Source organism: Lissotriton vulgaris, chromosome 9 (genome assembly GCF_964263255.1).
Source record: "Lissotriton vulgaris chromosome 9, aLisVul1.2, whole genome shotgun sequence".
In the NCBI taxonomy this organism is placed as follows: domain Eukaryota; kingdom Metazoa; phylum Chordata; class Amphibia; order Caudata; family Salamandridae; genus Lissotriton; species Lissotriton vulgaris.
The window spans coordinates 1233533008-1233549409 of record NC_141697.1 but is presented as its reverse complement, the minus strand read 5'-3'; the positions used below and the strand labels follow the sequence as shown (position 1 = coordinate 1233549409).

The window sequence follows — 16402 nt, the reverse complement described above, 5'->3', positions numbered from 1 at the left end:
CATCCCGACCCCTCCCCGTTCTGGCGCAATCCAACACGTGGCTACAGTACAGGTCCTCACACCATACAATGGGAGGGGGCGATTGCTCAGCTGAGTGTTCTGCTGATTTCTTTGGAATGTGTGCGCCTGATCGATTCTCGGAGGGGTGGGGAGGTCATGATCAATAGTAGCTCTTTTGAAGAGGGACGAGTGCATACAGTGGTGGGCAATGAACTGTATCCTCAGGCGAAGGGGATGACCAGTGGTCCGTGCGGACAATCGGGCTCAGTGGAGGGGTCATCAAGGGAGGGGTATTCATAGGAAGAAGGGAGGTGATGGTCAGGCACGGGGTGTGATTCCCAGGGACAGAGTCGCACAGAGAGAGAGGTCTTATGACCCGTATATGAGAGAGCGGGGGCAGTCAGGTACAGCTGGGGGGGGTTATGTCAGCTGAGGCGAAGGATGCTTCTTCAAGAGGAAATGGGGGGGGTGCGTGGGTCAAGCAGGAGGGTTACTTTTCAGAGCAGGGTCGCGCAGAGGGAGAGGGTTTTATGGTCTGTGCATGTGAGAGTGGGGGGGGGGTGTTCAAATACGCGCAGGAGGGAAGCCGGGGATTCCAATGAGCGGGCAAAAAGGCCATGGTGCCTAAAATGGCTGTCATGTATATATGGGCACGGGCTTTTACTAGCGGGATGGTGCGGTCAACGTTTCACGGTATTCATGGTGCCTACAGGGAGGGGGATGGGAGAAGGCAAATGAACGCCGCTTATGTACATTAATATTGCTAATTTCCACAGGTGAATGGATGAGAGAAAAGGTAAATAGATGGATGTATGGGGAAGGGTAGATGGATGGGTAAAAGGGTGGATGGATGAGTGAAAGGATGGATAGATGAGTGAAAGGATGGATGATGGGCGAGTGAATGGGTGGATGGATGAGTGAAATGATGGATGAGTGATAGGGTCAATGGATGATTCATGAGTGGATGAGTAGAAGGATAGGTGGATGGATGGAAGGAAGGATGGCTAAGTGAACGGGTCAATGGAGAGAGAAAGGAAGGATGAATGGATTGATGACTGAAAAGGTGAATGGGTGGAAGGATGAGTGACTGTGTGAATGGATGAGTAAGTGAAAGGATGGCTGGATGGGTGAAAGGGTGAAAGGGTAAATGGCTGGATGGATTTGTGAATGGTTGGGTGGAAGAGTAGAAGGATGAGTGTACGGATTGATAGGGTGAAAGGGTGGATGGATGGCTGAGTGAAAGTGTGGATGGAGGGATGGATGAGTGAAATGATGGATGGATACATGATGGATAGGTTTGTAAATGGATGAATATGTTTGGATAAAAATTGGATTATTTATATACTATAACAGGATCTCCTTTGATGTGTCTGTAAAACGTACCCTTTGTCCCAAAGTTTTGTCCTGAACTTTGACCTCCTGTCCTGAATTTTTGTCCCGAATTTTGACCTTTTGTCCTACATTTTTACCCTCACTTTTCTGAATTTGCACCCATGCCAGTTGGTCACCCTGGACCCAGAAGCTCACAACTTCATGTATGTGTGAGTGTTCATGCATCTGTATGTATGACTGCAGCAGGTGCTCTGTTCAGCACTAGTCAAGTCGTGTTTGGGAGTTAATCGGGAGCTTGATATGTGCTTCCTGCAGGAATCAGCGATGAAGCAGGCGGTGTGTTGCGAAGAGCAGCAGACAGTGTTCGTGTATGACTGACTAGCCATGTATGTGCAGCAGCGAATGCACAGAGGTTACTATAGGGGTTTGAGTGGGATAAAAAACTGTTGGTTCTCTAAAAGGGGCGTGGTCGATGTAATTAAGGGCGTGGCTTAAAAACACGTAAGCTCTGTGCTTAGCATAGTGTGCCGCCCGACTGGTGTTTTGCTGCTTCTGTCATTACATTCAGATCTATAATATAACAAGTAACATTACACCTACTACAAGCCAGGACTAATGGCTTTGTCAATGGTTGTTAGTTGCAGAAGATAAATAAACAACAGCTATGACTTTGTTGTATATAATATTGAAAATGCTTCAGTTCTGAAATGATGAGACTGTGAAAGAACGATAACGAGTCTCGACTCTCTTTGAAGTGATATCACAGGCAGTGGAGGGTGAAACTGCTGCAGAGTTAGATTTATTTCACCCTGAGGGTGAGGGCAAAAACGGAGAGCCCGATAGAGACCTGTCTCAGAAGCTGCTTTTTAGAACTGCCAGTGCTGAGTACTGGCAGGACCCGGCCCACTTAACGCCTTGGGTTATTAACTGTTGGTGCATCGAGAGCTGATCTCCAAAGGAAGCAGAATTCAAGGCCACCCCACTGGCTGCTGAAAAAACAACCACGGCCCTGCCAAGTCGGGAATGAGTGGCAGGGAACTCACACCTTCCCTCATGGTGTTGTGGTCCCTAAAACTATTAGGGCCAGCTTGGCAAAAGAAAACTGCAACTTCTTCAGAGAAAAGGAAAACTGGCAGATGTCTCTCTAACCCCCACCCCCAAATCCCACCACCCCGCAATTATGTCCATGTGAGGAGGGCGTTAGGAGTCAGACAAACCTGTCAGTGAATCTGAAATTGTTGAGCCATGCCCGAATCCTGAAGCCGCTACAAATAGGTCTAGGAATGTTACAACTGATCCATAATTATCGAGCCATCCTCCCACAAATAATATAAATATGACTTCATGGCATGATTGCTCAAAACTCAGCAACAAAATGAATCAAGGGTGAACGCTAAGTGCACACAAACACATTTCAACACACACCACTAAACAGTTAGGAGCTCATTTACGAGAAGTGGCTCATCGCTGCGTGAAAGCAGCGATGCGCCACTTCTCAGTGCGCCCTCCTTGCGACACCGATGACGCGTCATATTTACAGTATGAGGCATCATGTCGCAAGGAAGGTCAGATACATCAGTATAACTGATGTATCTGTCAGCGCAAAAAGTGGCGCATTACTGGAGTTGTGTCGGAAGCCTGATGCAACTCCAGCAATGTTCCTTTCACATGGGGCCAGCCCGTGCGAAAGGGCCTGCGTAAGGTTTTGATGCATTGGCATCCTAGAAGTGGCACCGCAAGATTTTTCAGTACCACTCCTACGACCCTTTCTTGCGGGGTATGCCCACCCTCTATACATTATACCTGGCGCAGGTATAATATAGCGCAGGGTTTTACACCACTGGTGCGTCACAAAAAGTGACGCACCGGCGGTGCAAAAGTGACTCAGGGGCTCATACATAAGCCCGCTTGTACAATCCCACCTAAGCCACAACTAGCTGTAAAGCCGCATCGTTTATCTTGGATTAGCTACGCTCAGTCATGCGGCGTCCCACAAACTCTCATCTGATAAGGCCTGAAGTCGGAGATTCGTTTCTCAGCATCCTTCCAGCGAACCAGCCCATCTGCCTCACTCCTTCCAACGTGTTGGTCTCTTTTATTACCTTTTTTAGGTTTTGCCTGTACAGTGCTTGCGCTGTGCTTGCAAAATCTCTTGTATTAAAAATAAAGTCTTAAAAGAGGCTCAGAACCCGCCGAATACTTACCTTAACTTACCATTTGCTGATTCCAACGTCGCTCTAGTTTACATGCTTCTGACTGGCCAGCACGTCGTCTGCACATCGTCTGCTTCCACTTCCTGCTCTGCCTTGCCATCCATGTGGAGCGTGGAGCATGGCCCAAGTACAGTTTCCGGACACTGGCCAGTGTCCTTCCACTGGCTACTCACTCTGAAGGAACTCTTTTTTTCAAATTTCTGAACTTGCACTCCATACAAGTGCATCTGCAAGCCGTCTTCTCACCTCCCAGTTTCTGGGCATTCTTACATTTTTGCTTTATGATTGCATGATTATTATGCAGTTTCAGTTTAGGGACAGGGGGCATACTTCCTATGTGCTGCACCCCATCTTGTGGGAATATTTGGAGAGATATGATCTGCTACTGTGCACACATGAGTTCTGCTAATTCTGTTCCTGCAATAGGCTGGGTGCAGTCAGTATTCAATTTAATTTGTGTTGTGCACTTGGGTGCTGTGGCTGTGCTTGGAACCGAGGTCTCGGGAAAGCCGTCCCACTGACCAGACCCTCCCCAACCTCCAAGCGCCCGATCATGAGAGGGCTTGTATTCCACAGTAAAATGGATGCACTCCACGGCTACAAATAAAAAAAGACTACGCTGGCAATTGCTGTCCTTACAAGAAGGCATGGGTCTCTGCTCACCTCCTACAAAATCTACGACCAATTCGAGAAAGAAGCATTGGCAAAGCCAGAAGGTTTTGCCTCTGCAAAATCTATTGGTTTGGTCATTTTTTTAGACATGTACACAACAGTGTGTGCTGCTGTGCAGCATGTCTTTGAGTTAAAAAAAAGTGCTATACCCTGTCGGATGAGATCGTTGGCTCTGCGACTCAATGTGGATACCCTGTCGGATGGGATCGTTGGCACTGATAATCAATTTGCATACCCTGTCGAATGACATCGTTAGCACTGAGAGTCAATGTGTATCCCTGTCGAATGAGATCGTTGGCACTGAGAGTCAATGTGGATACCCTGTCGAATGACATCGTTGGCACTGAGAGTCAATGTGGATATCCTGTCGAATTACATCGTTGGCACTGAGAGTCAATGTGGATACCCTGTCGAATGACATCGTTGGCACTGAGAGTCAATGTGGATACCCTGTCGAATGACATCGTTAGCACTGAGAGTCAATGTGGATACCCTGTCGAATGACATCGTTAGCACTGAGAGTCAATGTGTATCCCTGTCGAATGAGATCGTTGGCACTGAGAGTCAATGTGGATACCCTGTCGAATGACATCGTTGGCACTGAGAGTCAATGTGGATACCCTGTCGAATGACATCGTTGGCACTGAGAGTCAATGTGGATACCCTGTCGAATGACATCGTTAGCACTGAGAGTCAATGTGTATCCCTGTCGAATGAGATCGTTGGCACTGAGAGTCAATGTGGATACCCTGTCGAATTACATCGTTGGCACTGAGAGTCAATGTGGATACCCTGTCGAATGACATCGTTGGCACTGAGAGTCAATGTGGATACCCTGTCGAATTACATCGTTGGCACTGAGAGTCAATGTGGATACCCTGTCGAATGACATCGTTGGCACTGAGAGTCAATGTGGATATCCTGTCCTATGAGATCGTTGGCACTGAGAGTCAATGTGTATCCCTGTCGAATGAGATCGTTGGCACTGAGAGTCAATGTGGATACCCTGTCGAATTACATTGTTGGCATTAAGAGTTAATGTGGATACCCTGTCGAATGACATCGTTGGCACTGAGAGTCAATGTGGATACCCTGTCGAATGACATCGTTGGCTCTGAGAGTCAATGTGGAAACCCTGTCGAATGACATCGTTGGCACTGAGAGTCAATGTGGATACCCTGTCGAATGACATCTTTGGCACTGAGAGTCATTGTGGAAACCCTGTTGAATGACATTGTTGGCACTGAGAGTCAATGAGGAAACCCTGTTGAATGACATTGTTGGCACTGAGAGTCAATGTGAATACCCTGTCAAAGGAGATCGCTGGCACTGAGTGTCAATGTGGATACCCTGTCGAATGAGATCGATGGCACTGAGAGTCAATGTGAATACCCTGTCGAAAGAGATCGTTGGCACTGAGAGTCAATGTGGATACCCTGTCGAATGAGATCGTTGGCACTGAGTGTCAATTGGGATACCCTGTCGAATTACATTGTTGGCACTGAGAGTCAATGTAGATACTCTGTCGAATTACATCGTTGGCACTGAGAGTCAATGTGGATACCCTGTTGAATGAGATTGTTGGCACTTAGAGTCAATGTGGATACCCTGTTGAATGACATCGTTGGCACTTAGAGTCAATGTGGATACTCTGTCGAATTACATCGTTGGCACTGAGAGTCAATGTGGATACCCTGTCGAATTAGATCGTTGGCACTTAGAGTCAATGTGGATACCCTGTCGAATGAGATCGTTGGCACTGAGAGTCATTGTGGATACCCTGTCGAATTAGATCATTGGCACTGAGAGTCAATGTGTATCCCTGTCGAATGAGATCGTTGGCACTGAGAGTCAATGTGGATACCCTGTCGAATGAGATCGTTGGCACTTAGAGTCAATGTGGATACCCTGTCGAATGACATCGTTGGCACTGAGAGTCAATGTGGATACCCTGTCGAATGACATTGTTGGCACTGAGAGTCAATGTGGATACCCTGTTGAATGAAATCATTGGCACTTAGAGTCAATGTGGATACCCTGTCGAATGAGATCGTTGGCACTTAGAGTCAATGTGGATACCCTGTCCTATGGCATCATTGGCACTGAGAGTCAATGTGGATACCCTGTCCTATGACATCTTTGGCACTGAGAGTCAATGTGGATACCCTGTCCTATGACATCATTGGCACTGAGAGTCAATGTGGATATCCTGTCCTATGAGATCGTTGGCACTGAGAGTCAATGTGGATACCCTGTCGAATGAGATCGTTGGCACTGAGAGTTAATTGGGATATCATATCTAAGGACATCATCAGTGCTAATGGGATATCCTGCCCAATGACATCATCAGTGCTGAGACCCAGTGGGGATATCCTGTCCCAACAAGAACCAATGGGGATATCATGCCCAATGACATCATCAGTACTGAAACCAGTGGGGATATCCTGTCCCAACAAGAACCAATGGGGATATCATGCCCAATGACATCATCAGTGCTGAGACCAGCGGGGATATCCTGTCCCAACAAGAACCAATGGGGATATCCTGCCAATGACATCAACAGTGCTGAGACCCGGGGGGGATATCCTGTCCCAACAAGAACCAATGGGGATATCATGCCCAATGACATCATCAGTACTGAAACCAGTGGGGATATCCTGTCCCAACAAGAACCAATGGGGATATCCTGCCAATGACATCAACAGTGCTGAGACCCGGGGGGGATATCCTGTCCAACAGGAGCCAATGGGGCTATCCTAGTCAATGGCATCATTGGCACTCAGAAAGAATGGGGATGGGCTGTCCAATGACATCATTGGCATTGAGAATCAATGGGGATCTTATTTTCCCCATTTAGAATTGATACAAATATCCCATCCAGTGACTTCATCAGCCTTGACATTGTATGTAATGACATCATATGAAATGTATATTCACAGTGGTATTGTTCCTGTTGGTGCTGGGAGTCAATCATGATATTGTTTCTAATGATTTTTCTTCTGTTTTCAGCAATGGAGGAGCTGGATGGCGATGAGGTGCGGGTCTCCTCCAGGGGGCGCTATGCAGAGCGGGATATTGTACAGGTAGAGTTTCAGAATGAGCCATCAAACCTTGATTCTGCCTCATACCTTTTTCATCCACCACTACACACTCCCTGTCTCTCTATCTCATTCTTTTTCATCGTTGGGTTCTCTTCCTCTTCATTGTCCTTACTTTGATCAAGGTTTAATGCACAATAGGTTCTGGAGACCTGGCCCACAGAAAAAAAGTGTCAGTACCCACCAGCTGCAATTGGTGGCTCAAATTTAGCACTACTAGTACCTCTCGAAAAGACAATTTGGATGCAGCAAACATGAAATACAATAATGCCAACAAGGCATTCAGTGCCCGCAGCGCCCCACACTGGATGGGGATAGAGTCATCGCCGGGCTGAATAAATCAAGCAAGTCCTTGCATATGTGGAACCGGTGCCCTGGTGGCCACAGCCATGTGCTTGGATCTTCTTCTTCTGGGGACGCCCCACACCGTAGCATTCTCTTCCTCTAGTGATGCTTTCGGGACATTGGTTTACACTTTAATCTTTCTGCTAATGTTGTGTTAGCTGATGCTGAACACACCAAGGGCCTGATTCATGAAGGAAAACTTACATGTTTGTTTAAGTTTAAGCTTTTTCAGTATTCACAAAACTGCATCTTAATAGTAAGTTTACGAGTGAAGAGACTCCGCAGTCGGGTAAAAAAAACGTACCTTATCGCCACTTCTTCTCTCAGACTGGAACAGGAAGCACCCAGGCAAGAAGCCTACGCGCACCGGAATAGGTGTTATTTATTTATTCAATTATACCTATTCCGTCATCTGTCGACTTTCCACCTGCTCAGAGCAGGAAGACAATGTCAGTAGGTTTTTTCGGTGGAATTGGGAAAAAATGTCTAGTAAAGGACCTGGGTTTAATAGGTCTAAGCAGTTATTTTGTTCCCTATTCCCGGGGAAATAAACTCAATATAGCCTGAATTTGGTGAAACGATACTGGCCAGAATTGGATATTCCATACACCCACCACCCTTAAGCCCTACCCCCATTTACCCCACACCAAATACATGCCAACTCAGAGTGAGGACTCTATTTGCTTTTGAAATCTATGCGCATAACCTGTGGTGCTTTTTGGGCTGAGTAGGCAGCCAATGAAAAGTCTTACAGGGGAAATCCCACCCACCACGTGTTTCGTAGGTTTTGATTCACCCACAATACAAAATCCAAGCACCAGTCAGTAATTCTATATTCCCTGATGTAGCCTCTGTCACTATTTTCAACTTTAGCAGCTGAAAGTTAACACTGAGGGTCACTTTTATCCCTCTCTCCTTTCTCTTTATTCTCTGAGTCACCTCAGGTGCTAGGGAGGCTCATCTTACCCTGGACATTTGTAAGACTCTGGGAGATGCTACCTTGCAAGTGTGATAACAAGGTACTTGGGCTGGGCTTGGAATGCAGTGGATGAGGAAACAAGGACAAGCCAGATACAATCATTGTGTGTAACTCGCAGCACTATCACCCTGAGGGGTGTACTGGGAGTGACGTCTCAGTCGAAGAGCCAGGTCTTGAGTTGCGTTCCGAGGTCCGCCAGGGAGGATGCTGTTCGTAGTTGGACGGGCAGCTCGTTCCAGGTCTTAGCGGCAATGTAGGAGAAGGAGCAGCCTGTAACGACCGGGTTCTAGACTAGATGGGATCAGCTCCTGAGAGCCCCTCCAACCCAGCCGGAACGTAACCACCTCCCTCCTCAGGACCATCTATACATCTATCCAGGCACCTGGGTACCTACCTGAGGATGGGGAACATACAATATACAAGCTCATATCATTAGAAACACCACTAAATCTATAGGGATACTAAGAATACTCACTGATTACTAAGGACATCCATACCCTACACCACACTCATACCTCATAGTCTCGCGACCACATGGGTCCAGACTAATCTACCCTGGGGCAGTTCTGATTATCTACCATTACACACTGATTACCCTCAGTGCTCACTCAAGCCGCAATCTTGCGGGTATACACACTGCTCACCCTCAGTGCTCACTCGACACACAATCCAGCGTGCCATACACACTGGGCTGCAGCCCCAGTGCTCACTCACTTTCTATTGGGTCCACAATCCTGTGGAACTACACACCGTATCCCCCCGGTGCTCACTCACTTACAATCCGATCTGCAATCCGGCAGATCTAGGCACCAGTCTCCTACCTGGTGTTCTCATTAACGCCACTTACCAATGACGACCACTTTCCTATGAATACCTTCAGCTCTCTCTCTCTATGTTGGGAAGTCTCTCTCACTATTCACTAGGGGTTCGCTACTACAATAATATTATGGGATGGCCGAATTACTTAGTGTATCAATTATCTTTCAGTTCAAGGGCTCCTCTCTCTCCCTAACTATTCAGTTATCACTTACCTGATCAGGGGTAGCATCTGTTCAAACAGTAATACCTGACTAGGAGACAGGGTTACCTGTGCTTTATCAATAATAGACACACATTGTATGCAAGAACAACACATGCACACTACTTCACTAAGAACGGGGGTATCTTTAATGATGAAATACACATACACAGATCTACGGGGTCTCTCTATTACACTATAACACATCCACATGTAACTGACAAAGACTATAGGTAGAACTGGATTGTACTACACACCGCTGAAAGGAAAAGGATTAGACATACAATAGCCTAGGGAATAAAGACAAGATTAAGGTGTAAGTGTAAAGCAAACTAGTTTAGACTACCTCACCTATTAAAAGTCTCTCTCTCTCTCTCTGGTGGGGTCAGGGCTCTCTCTCTCTCTCTCTGGTGGGGTCAGGGCTCTCTCTCTGCTCTCCCTCCGTCACCACAGCCTCACGCCTCTTGTTCAACTGCTCCAGCTGGCAGCTTCAACCCCTCCATCTGATTGAATGCATCCTGATAAGCTGGCAGCTCCCGCTGACAGTTCCAACTTTATTTATATGACTGCTCTCTCTTCAGCTTCAGCAATCATCTGCCTTCTTTCTCCATTCCAGAACTGCACTGCACTCTGCAGCTCCAGCAGACATCCTACTCTCTCCTCTGCAAGAACCAAACTGAACTGACCTCTCCTCCTCTCCTGCTATTCGCTAATATGGATTCCTCTCCCCTCATGGAAATTTCCAACAGAGGGCTGCCTCCCACCGAATTCCTGTGCTAGCTCCAGAGCTCTTTGCGCAACCGCAGTGGCCAGCTGCTTGTTACGTCTGGGCCCAAGAGACAAACACATTCCTCGGATAAGAAGCAGTCCTGACTGGTTTTCCCCTAGCAGTCAACAGCCTTAACTATAAACTTTACCTTTACCCCTGAAGCCTCTCAGCTCCATCAAAATGGAGTCTCTCTAGTTCTGGACCTTGTAGGCCTAAGAAGGATGAAATAACCCTTAGCTCTGTCAGAGTACCTACATAAACCATACCAATGTGTAATATAAAGTCAGGACCACAGGATCCAACCTCTACTATAAGCAAAAATGACAGGCCAAAGCCAATAGGCAATAGATGGCCTCTTCTAGGTCTGGAAGAAAGGGCTTAAAAGGGCCAGCACAAGCTAGGAATACGTATCCTAGATGTGAGCAAGATTAAAGTCTATATCACTGCCAACTAGGGCCAAAAAGCCTGTCTATACACAGCCCCCGCTGCGAATGCAAAAAATGTTGGGGGTGCACATGGGCAAGTGAGAAGAAGCGCAAGCGTCTTGTGGGTAGACGGAAGTTCAGTCGATGGTTGATGTAGGAAGGTCCTTGATCGTGAAGAGATTTGTAGGCATGTGTGAGGCTCTTGAACGGGCATCTTTTCGGGATGGGGAGCCAGTGGAGATTTCTGAGGTGGGGTGATGTGGGTCTGTTTGGGGAGCCCCAGGATGAGTCTGACTGCTGCGTTCTGTATGGTCTGGAGTCTTTTGAGGAGCTGAGAGGAGATGCCGGTGTAGAGAGCATTGCCGTACTCAAGGCACCTAATGACGAGGGCCTGAGTGACGGTCCTTCTGGTGTTGGCTAGGATCCATCTCAAGATTCTGCGGAGCATGCGAAGGGTGTGGAAGAAGGAGGAGGCAACTGCATTGACTTGTCGTTTCATGGTTAGTTCACTGTCGAGGATGATGCCTAGTTGCGTGCATGGTCTGCTGATGTGGGTGTTGGTCCGAGTTCTGCTGGCCACCAGCTGTAGTCCCAAATGTAAGTGTTCTTCCCAAAAATCAGTATTTCTGTCTTGTCAGAGTTGAATTTAGACAGTTGTCTCTCATTCAATTGCAATGTTGGTCATGGCACCGCAGAAGTTGGTTTTGCCATTGGAGGGGCCTTTGGTGAGTGAGAGGATTAGTTGAGTGTCGGCTGCCCAGGAAATTATGTTTAGGCCGTGGGATCTGACTATTTCTGCGAGGGGTGTCATATAGGTGTTGACCAAGGTGGGGCTGAAGGATTTTCCTTGGGGTACGCCTGTCACGCGATCCACTTGCAGGCATTTTGCTGTATGACTATGTTGTAGAATCTGTTGATGAGGATGTGGTGGTAAACAGTGTTGAACACAGCCGAGGGGTAAAGGAGGATCAGGGCTGCAGTTTTTCCATGGTCAAAGTGGATTCTGATGTCATCTGTGGCAGTGATCAGTGCAGTCTCTGTGGTGTGGTTGGCACTGAATCCTGATTGGGAGGTGTAAAGTAGGTGGTTTTGTTCCAGGTGTTCGGTAAGATGTTGGTTGATGGCTTTCTCAAGTACTTTGGCTGAATAAGGCAGCAGGGAGATCGGTCAATAATTTTTGAGTTTGCTGGGGTCAGCTTAGGGTTGCTTCAGGAGGGTCTGATCTCTGCGTGTTTCCCTCTGTCTGGGAAGGCTGCTGTGGAGCTGAAGGTGTTGTTGATGCTGTTGAGTACCGTACTGATTGGGTTGGTTGCGAGGTGGAAGAGACGCCAGGTGCAGATGTCGGTGAGTGCCCCAGAGTGGATGAATGACATGATGGTTGTGGTGGTCTGAGTGGTGAGCGGAGACCAAGTGGTGATGATTCGGCTGCTGTATGCTGGTTGGTTGAGGCTGTTGAGGTTGAGAGAGGCGAGTTGGGGTCGAAGTTGTTGTTGATGGTGTTAATCTTACTGTGGAAGTAGTCCAAGAGGGTGTCGCAGAGTGCTTGGGTGGGGTGGATATTGTTCTTTGTGGCATCCAGGTTGGAGTATTCCTTGACTATTTTGAACAGTTATTTTGAGTGGTTGGCCGCTATATCGATGCAGGCAGAGATGGCTGCTTTCTAGTATTCCTTGATGCAGAGGTGGTAGTTGCTGAGGGCTGCTTTGTGAGTGGCTCTGTTCCTTGTGGTGCAGCATCATTTCTCGAGTCAGTAGCAGTAGCGCTTGGAGGTTCTGAACTCTGGGGTGTATCAGCTGGCTTGTTTTGATGGTTGGTTGTTTTTTGCTGGTTTAATCGGGGCAACTCTGTCAGCGCATTTGGTGATCCATGCAGAGAAGTTTTAGACGGCCTTGTGAAGGTCTGATGAAGCTTTGGGGTGGGTGGTACTGAAGGCCTGTGTTCACTGTGTCTCAGGTACCTTGCCCTAGCTGCGGTGGGAGGAGCTGTGATGCTTGGTGATGGTGTGCTGAGTATCGGAGATGGTGAAGTGAACAATGGCGTGGTCGGTCCAGGTGAGTGCAGCGACGTGGCTGAATTTGATTCTGTCATTGGAGGTAAAAATGGGAGTTGAGTGTGTGTCCGTTTTTGTGTGTGGGTTCGGTGACCAGTTTGGTGAGGCAGATGTTGTTCAGGTTCTCCAGGAGAGTGGTTGAGTTGGCGTCCTTGGCGTCTTCAACGTGGAATTTGAAGTCACCGGGTAGGAGTTAGTGTTAGGAGGTGGTCAGGAGGGTTTATGCAGTTTAAAATGGCACCGCAAAAAAATGGTTGGGGACCCAGGGTCTGTATACGAGAGTGCCCCTTATCTTGGTCTTGGCATTGGTCTGTAGTTGGAAGTTGAGGTGTTCTATGAGAGGAGTGGGGTCGTCGTTGGTGGCGATGCATCAGATGGATTCCTTGAAGAAGATGTCGATGGACCTGCAGTGTTTGTTGGTGTGGTCTCGGTGTATCATCTTGTAGCCGTCGGGTGTTGCGGTGGCAATATCGGGGTTCAAGGAGGGGTTGAGCTATGTTTTTGTGATGAAGACAACATGAGTGGAGAGGGGGTGATGGTGGCCCAGATTTCTGGGGCGTGTTTGCAGAGTGAGTGGGCATTGAGCAGGATGTATTGGAGCGGTTTTGGGATGTTTGTGGTCTTCTGGGCGGAAGTGGCACGATATCCAGTGCGGACTGGCGGTCATGTGTTGCAAGGGAAGCAGCAGTGGCGGCAGGTGAAGAGTTATTTGGTTGATCGGAGGGAGGAAGAACAGCAGGGGTGTAGCAGTGGGTGGTGGGAGGGCCAGGGCTCCGTTGGCTGGGCGCGGTACAAAATGTCTAAGTGCTAGTAGATTGCCTGTCTCCAAGGAGAGAACTCAACTCATGTTTTCAAAGACTCTGAGAAGGAAGACGGACGAGGTGGTAATTAGAGGTTCCGGCTTCTAAGAGAATGCCAATACCAGGAAAAGCACATAAAAAAATGCAAAAACACAACTACATTCAAAAGTTTGAAAATTATGCAGAATAAACAAAACTGAAGATGACAAACAAAGGGAAGCCAAGGGAATGAGATGAGATGTGTGTGGAATGTTGATGATGAAAAGGAGACCAAAGCGGGTATTGGGGGATATAGGACCCGATCGAAGAGCATCGAGGTACAATGGCGAAGGCCAGAAATAATTAGCATGAAAATTGTAGTTTTGCTTTCCTTGAATGCACGATTTAAGATCTGAAGTGTGTGAAACTGTTGTGTCTCACTCCCAGTCCGACAAAGATGATGTCTGCAAGGACGGTGATGGCCTCAGACTTGGAGGTGCTTCTTGACATTCTCCAGAAACCTGACTTGTTCTCTTCACTTCTTGTCTCCTGCAGTTTGTGCCATTCAGGGATTACGTTGACCGATCGGGGAACCAGATCTTGAGCATGGCCCGCCTTGCCAAGGATGTTCTGGCTGAGATCCCGGAGCAGCTCCTGTCCTACATGAAGAGCCGCGAGATCAAGCCACGCCCCCTGGCATCTGCCGGCTCGCTGCAGAACATCGCTACACAGAACTGAGGGTCCGCAGCGGGCATCTACCCATCGTGGGATATGGGTGCTCTGCCTGTCCCAGACATTAGCCGCTTTGAACTCAACTTCTCAGCATTGACTCATATTCCCATAAGACTACTGTGTACATTTGACCGCTCCCCCGCCACCCTACTGCTGCCAAGCCATCTGTACAGAGCCCTGGTCTTCTGGAGTCTTGGAACCCACAGGACAAGACACTGGGCACACCCTTCACTGTCCGCAGAGCAGCCTTGACTCCTCCAGAAGAGCATTGAGCAGAACCAGCAGCCATGTCACGAGTTAGGAGGACACTTCCCAGGCTCATGGAGTGGGCCACACGAGTGGTCAACAAAGGGTGGGAAAAGAGGACACGGGGGACTTGAACCCGCAGCTCTTTGGACCTGCCAAAGGAGACGTGTTCGCTGGATCATGATGTACAGTATTTACAACATTTTGGAAGTATTAAAGAAATGTACATTTGCGCCTAATAAGGTATTCTATACATTAGCACTAGTGCCTCTTAATATTGGCAATAAACCTTACAAGCTTTATTATTCTCTTCTAAATGCTAGAAGTCTCCGTTGTTTGTGGTTGGGTAATAAAGGCGGGAACTGAGACAGCAAAGAAGAGGGAACACAAATCCCCCCTAGAGTTCAGAGGCTGGACTCCAACAGGGGCATTATTCCATAGTAGGAACAACAGGGCACAATATGTTGGGCTCTATGTACGATAAAATGTTCTGGTAACTTTGCCTCGATTCTAAACTTTCAATTAAAACTCTCACCAGAATGCCAGGATTAGCGGAAGTGAGGTTGCACATCCTTTGACATTCAGTTGTGATCACAGGGCGTGACCGTATATGACCTTTGAACCCAGGAACACCACAGGGTCTTGACACTGATGACCATAAAGACAAAGTGGCCGATTCACAGAAGTAATCTGAGACAAAATCCAAACGTACTACTTTTGGTATTCACAAAAGGCATTTAGCAGTCTTAACTCCTTGCGTGCTCAGGACGGCCTCGGCCGTCCTACGTCACGCTGGGGGTGTGCTCAGGACGAGCGGGGGCCGCCCGAACGCCGCCGATTCCCCAGCGCGGCGCAAATTCCATGCCTGGGCTGGAGAATTAATCAGTGGGCGGAATTCCGACGGCCCCTGCCCGTCCTGCGCACACGCCCAGTATGATGTAGGACAACCCTGGGCCATCCTGAGCACGCAAGGGGTTATGCCCCCTAATTACATTCTGCACCACGGCGGAATTACCCCCGCAGGGAAGGGGCTAAAGTAGGATTTTGTCTTAAATTAGGATTTTGTCTTAAATTAAACTTAAGTTAAACTTAAATTTGTCTTAAAACAAAATCCTAATTTAAGACTACGAAATGCCTTCTGTGTATACCAAAAGTAGTACGTTTAGGATTTTGTCTCAGATTAGTTCTGTGAATCGGCCACTTTGTCTTTATGGTCATCAGTGTCAAGACCGCTGAAGTCTAAAGAACTTTAATATTTGCGAACTTCATAAAACATCTAAAGTAATAAATGCAGTTCAATGTTTCTTTTAGTTCCACCCCACATGTCTAGAGGGTGCTGTCATGATCGACCCGGAGCAGGTCTACCAGATACCAAGGTACATACAATATTTACTGTGCACTGAAAACACCCAGTGAAGCCCCATACGTCGAAGCACAGCTAGAAATGCTCAGGTTCAGCCCCGGACGGCTTGAAGCAGCACCAGGTACAACTGACAGTCTCAAAACCCCAAAGACAGCCTCAAGTGCCAGGTCAAAGAGTCACATGCACAGGTGTACCCTCAAATATCACGGCTAACTACACCCTCATACTGCCAGACACAACTTTCACCTAGACATCATTTAGGGGTCACAGCTGCGACCCCAGCCTTGTCGCGTGCGACCCCTGGTACTGCTCTTGCGACCCCTGGCTTCAGAAGTAGCAACATCTGTGCCAAGAAGGCAGTGGCAGCTCACCCTCATGAAC

The 16402-nt window shown here is 47.9% G+C and overlaps 1 protein-coding gene across 1 annotated transcript in view; it reads left to right on the top strand.

Annotated features, from left to right (window-relative positions):
- CPNE9 (copine family member 9) overlaps positions 1–14950 on the top strand; it is a 952981-nt gene extending 938031 nt beyond the window's left edge. Inside the window, exons 20-21 of the mRNA XM_086939381.1 lie at positions 7227–7300; positions 14236–14950. Coding sequence (XP_086795507.1) covers positions 7227–7300; positions 14236–14418 — 257 coding nt within the window. The 3' untranslated portion in view covers positions 14419–14950. The remainder of the gene's footprint in view (positions 1–7226; positions 7301–14235) is intronic.
- Positions 14951–16402: the final 1452 nt, after the last annotated feature.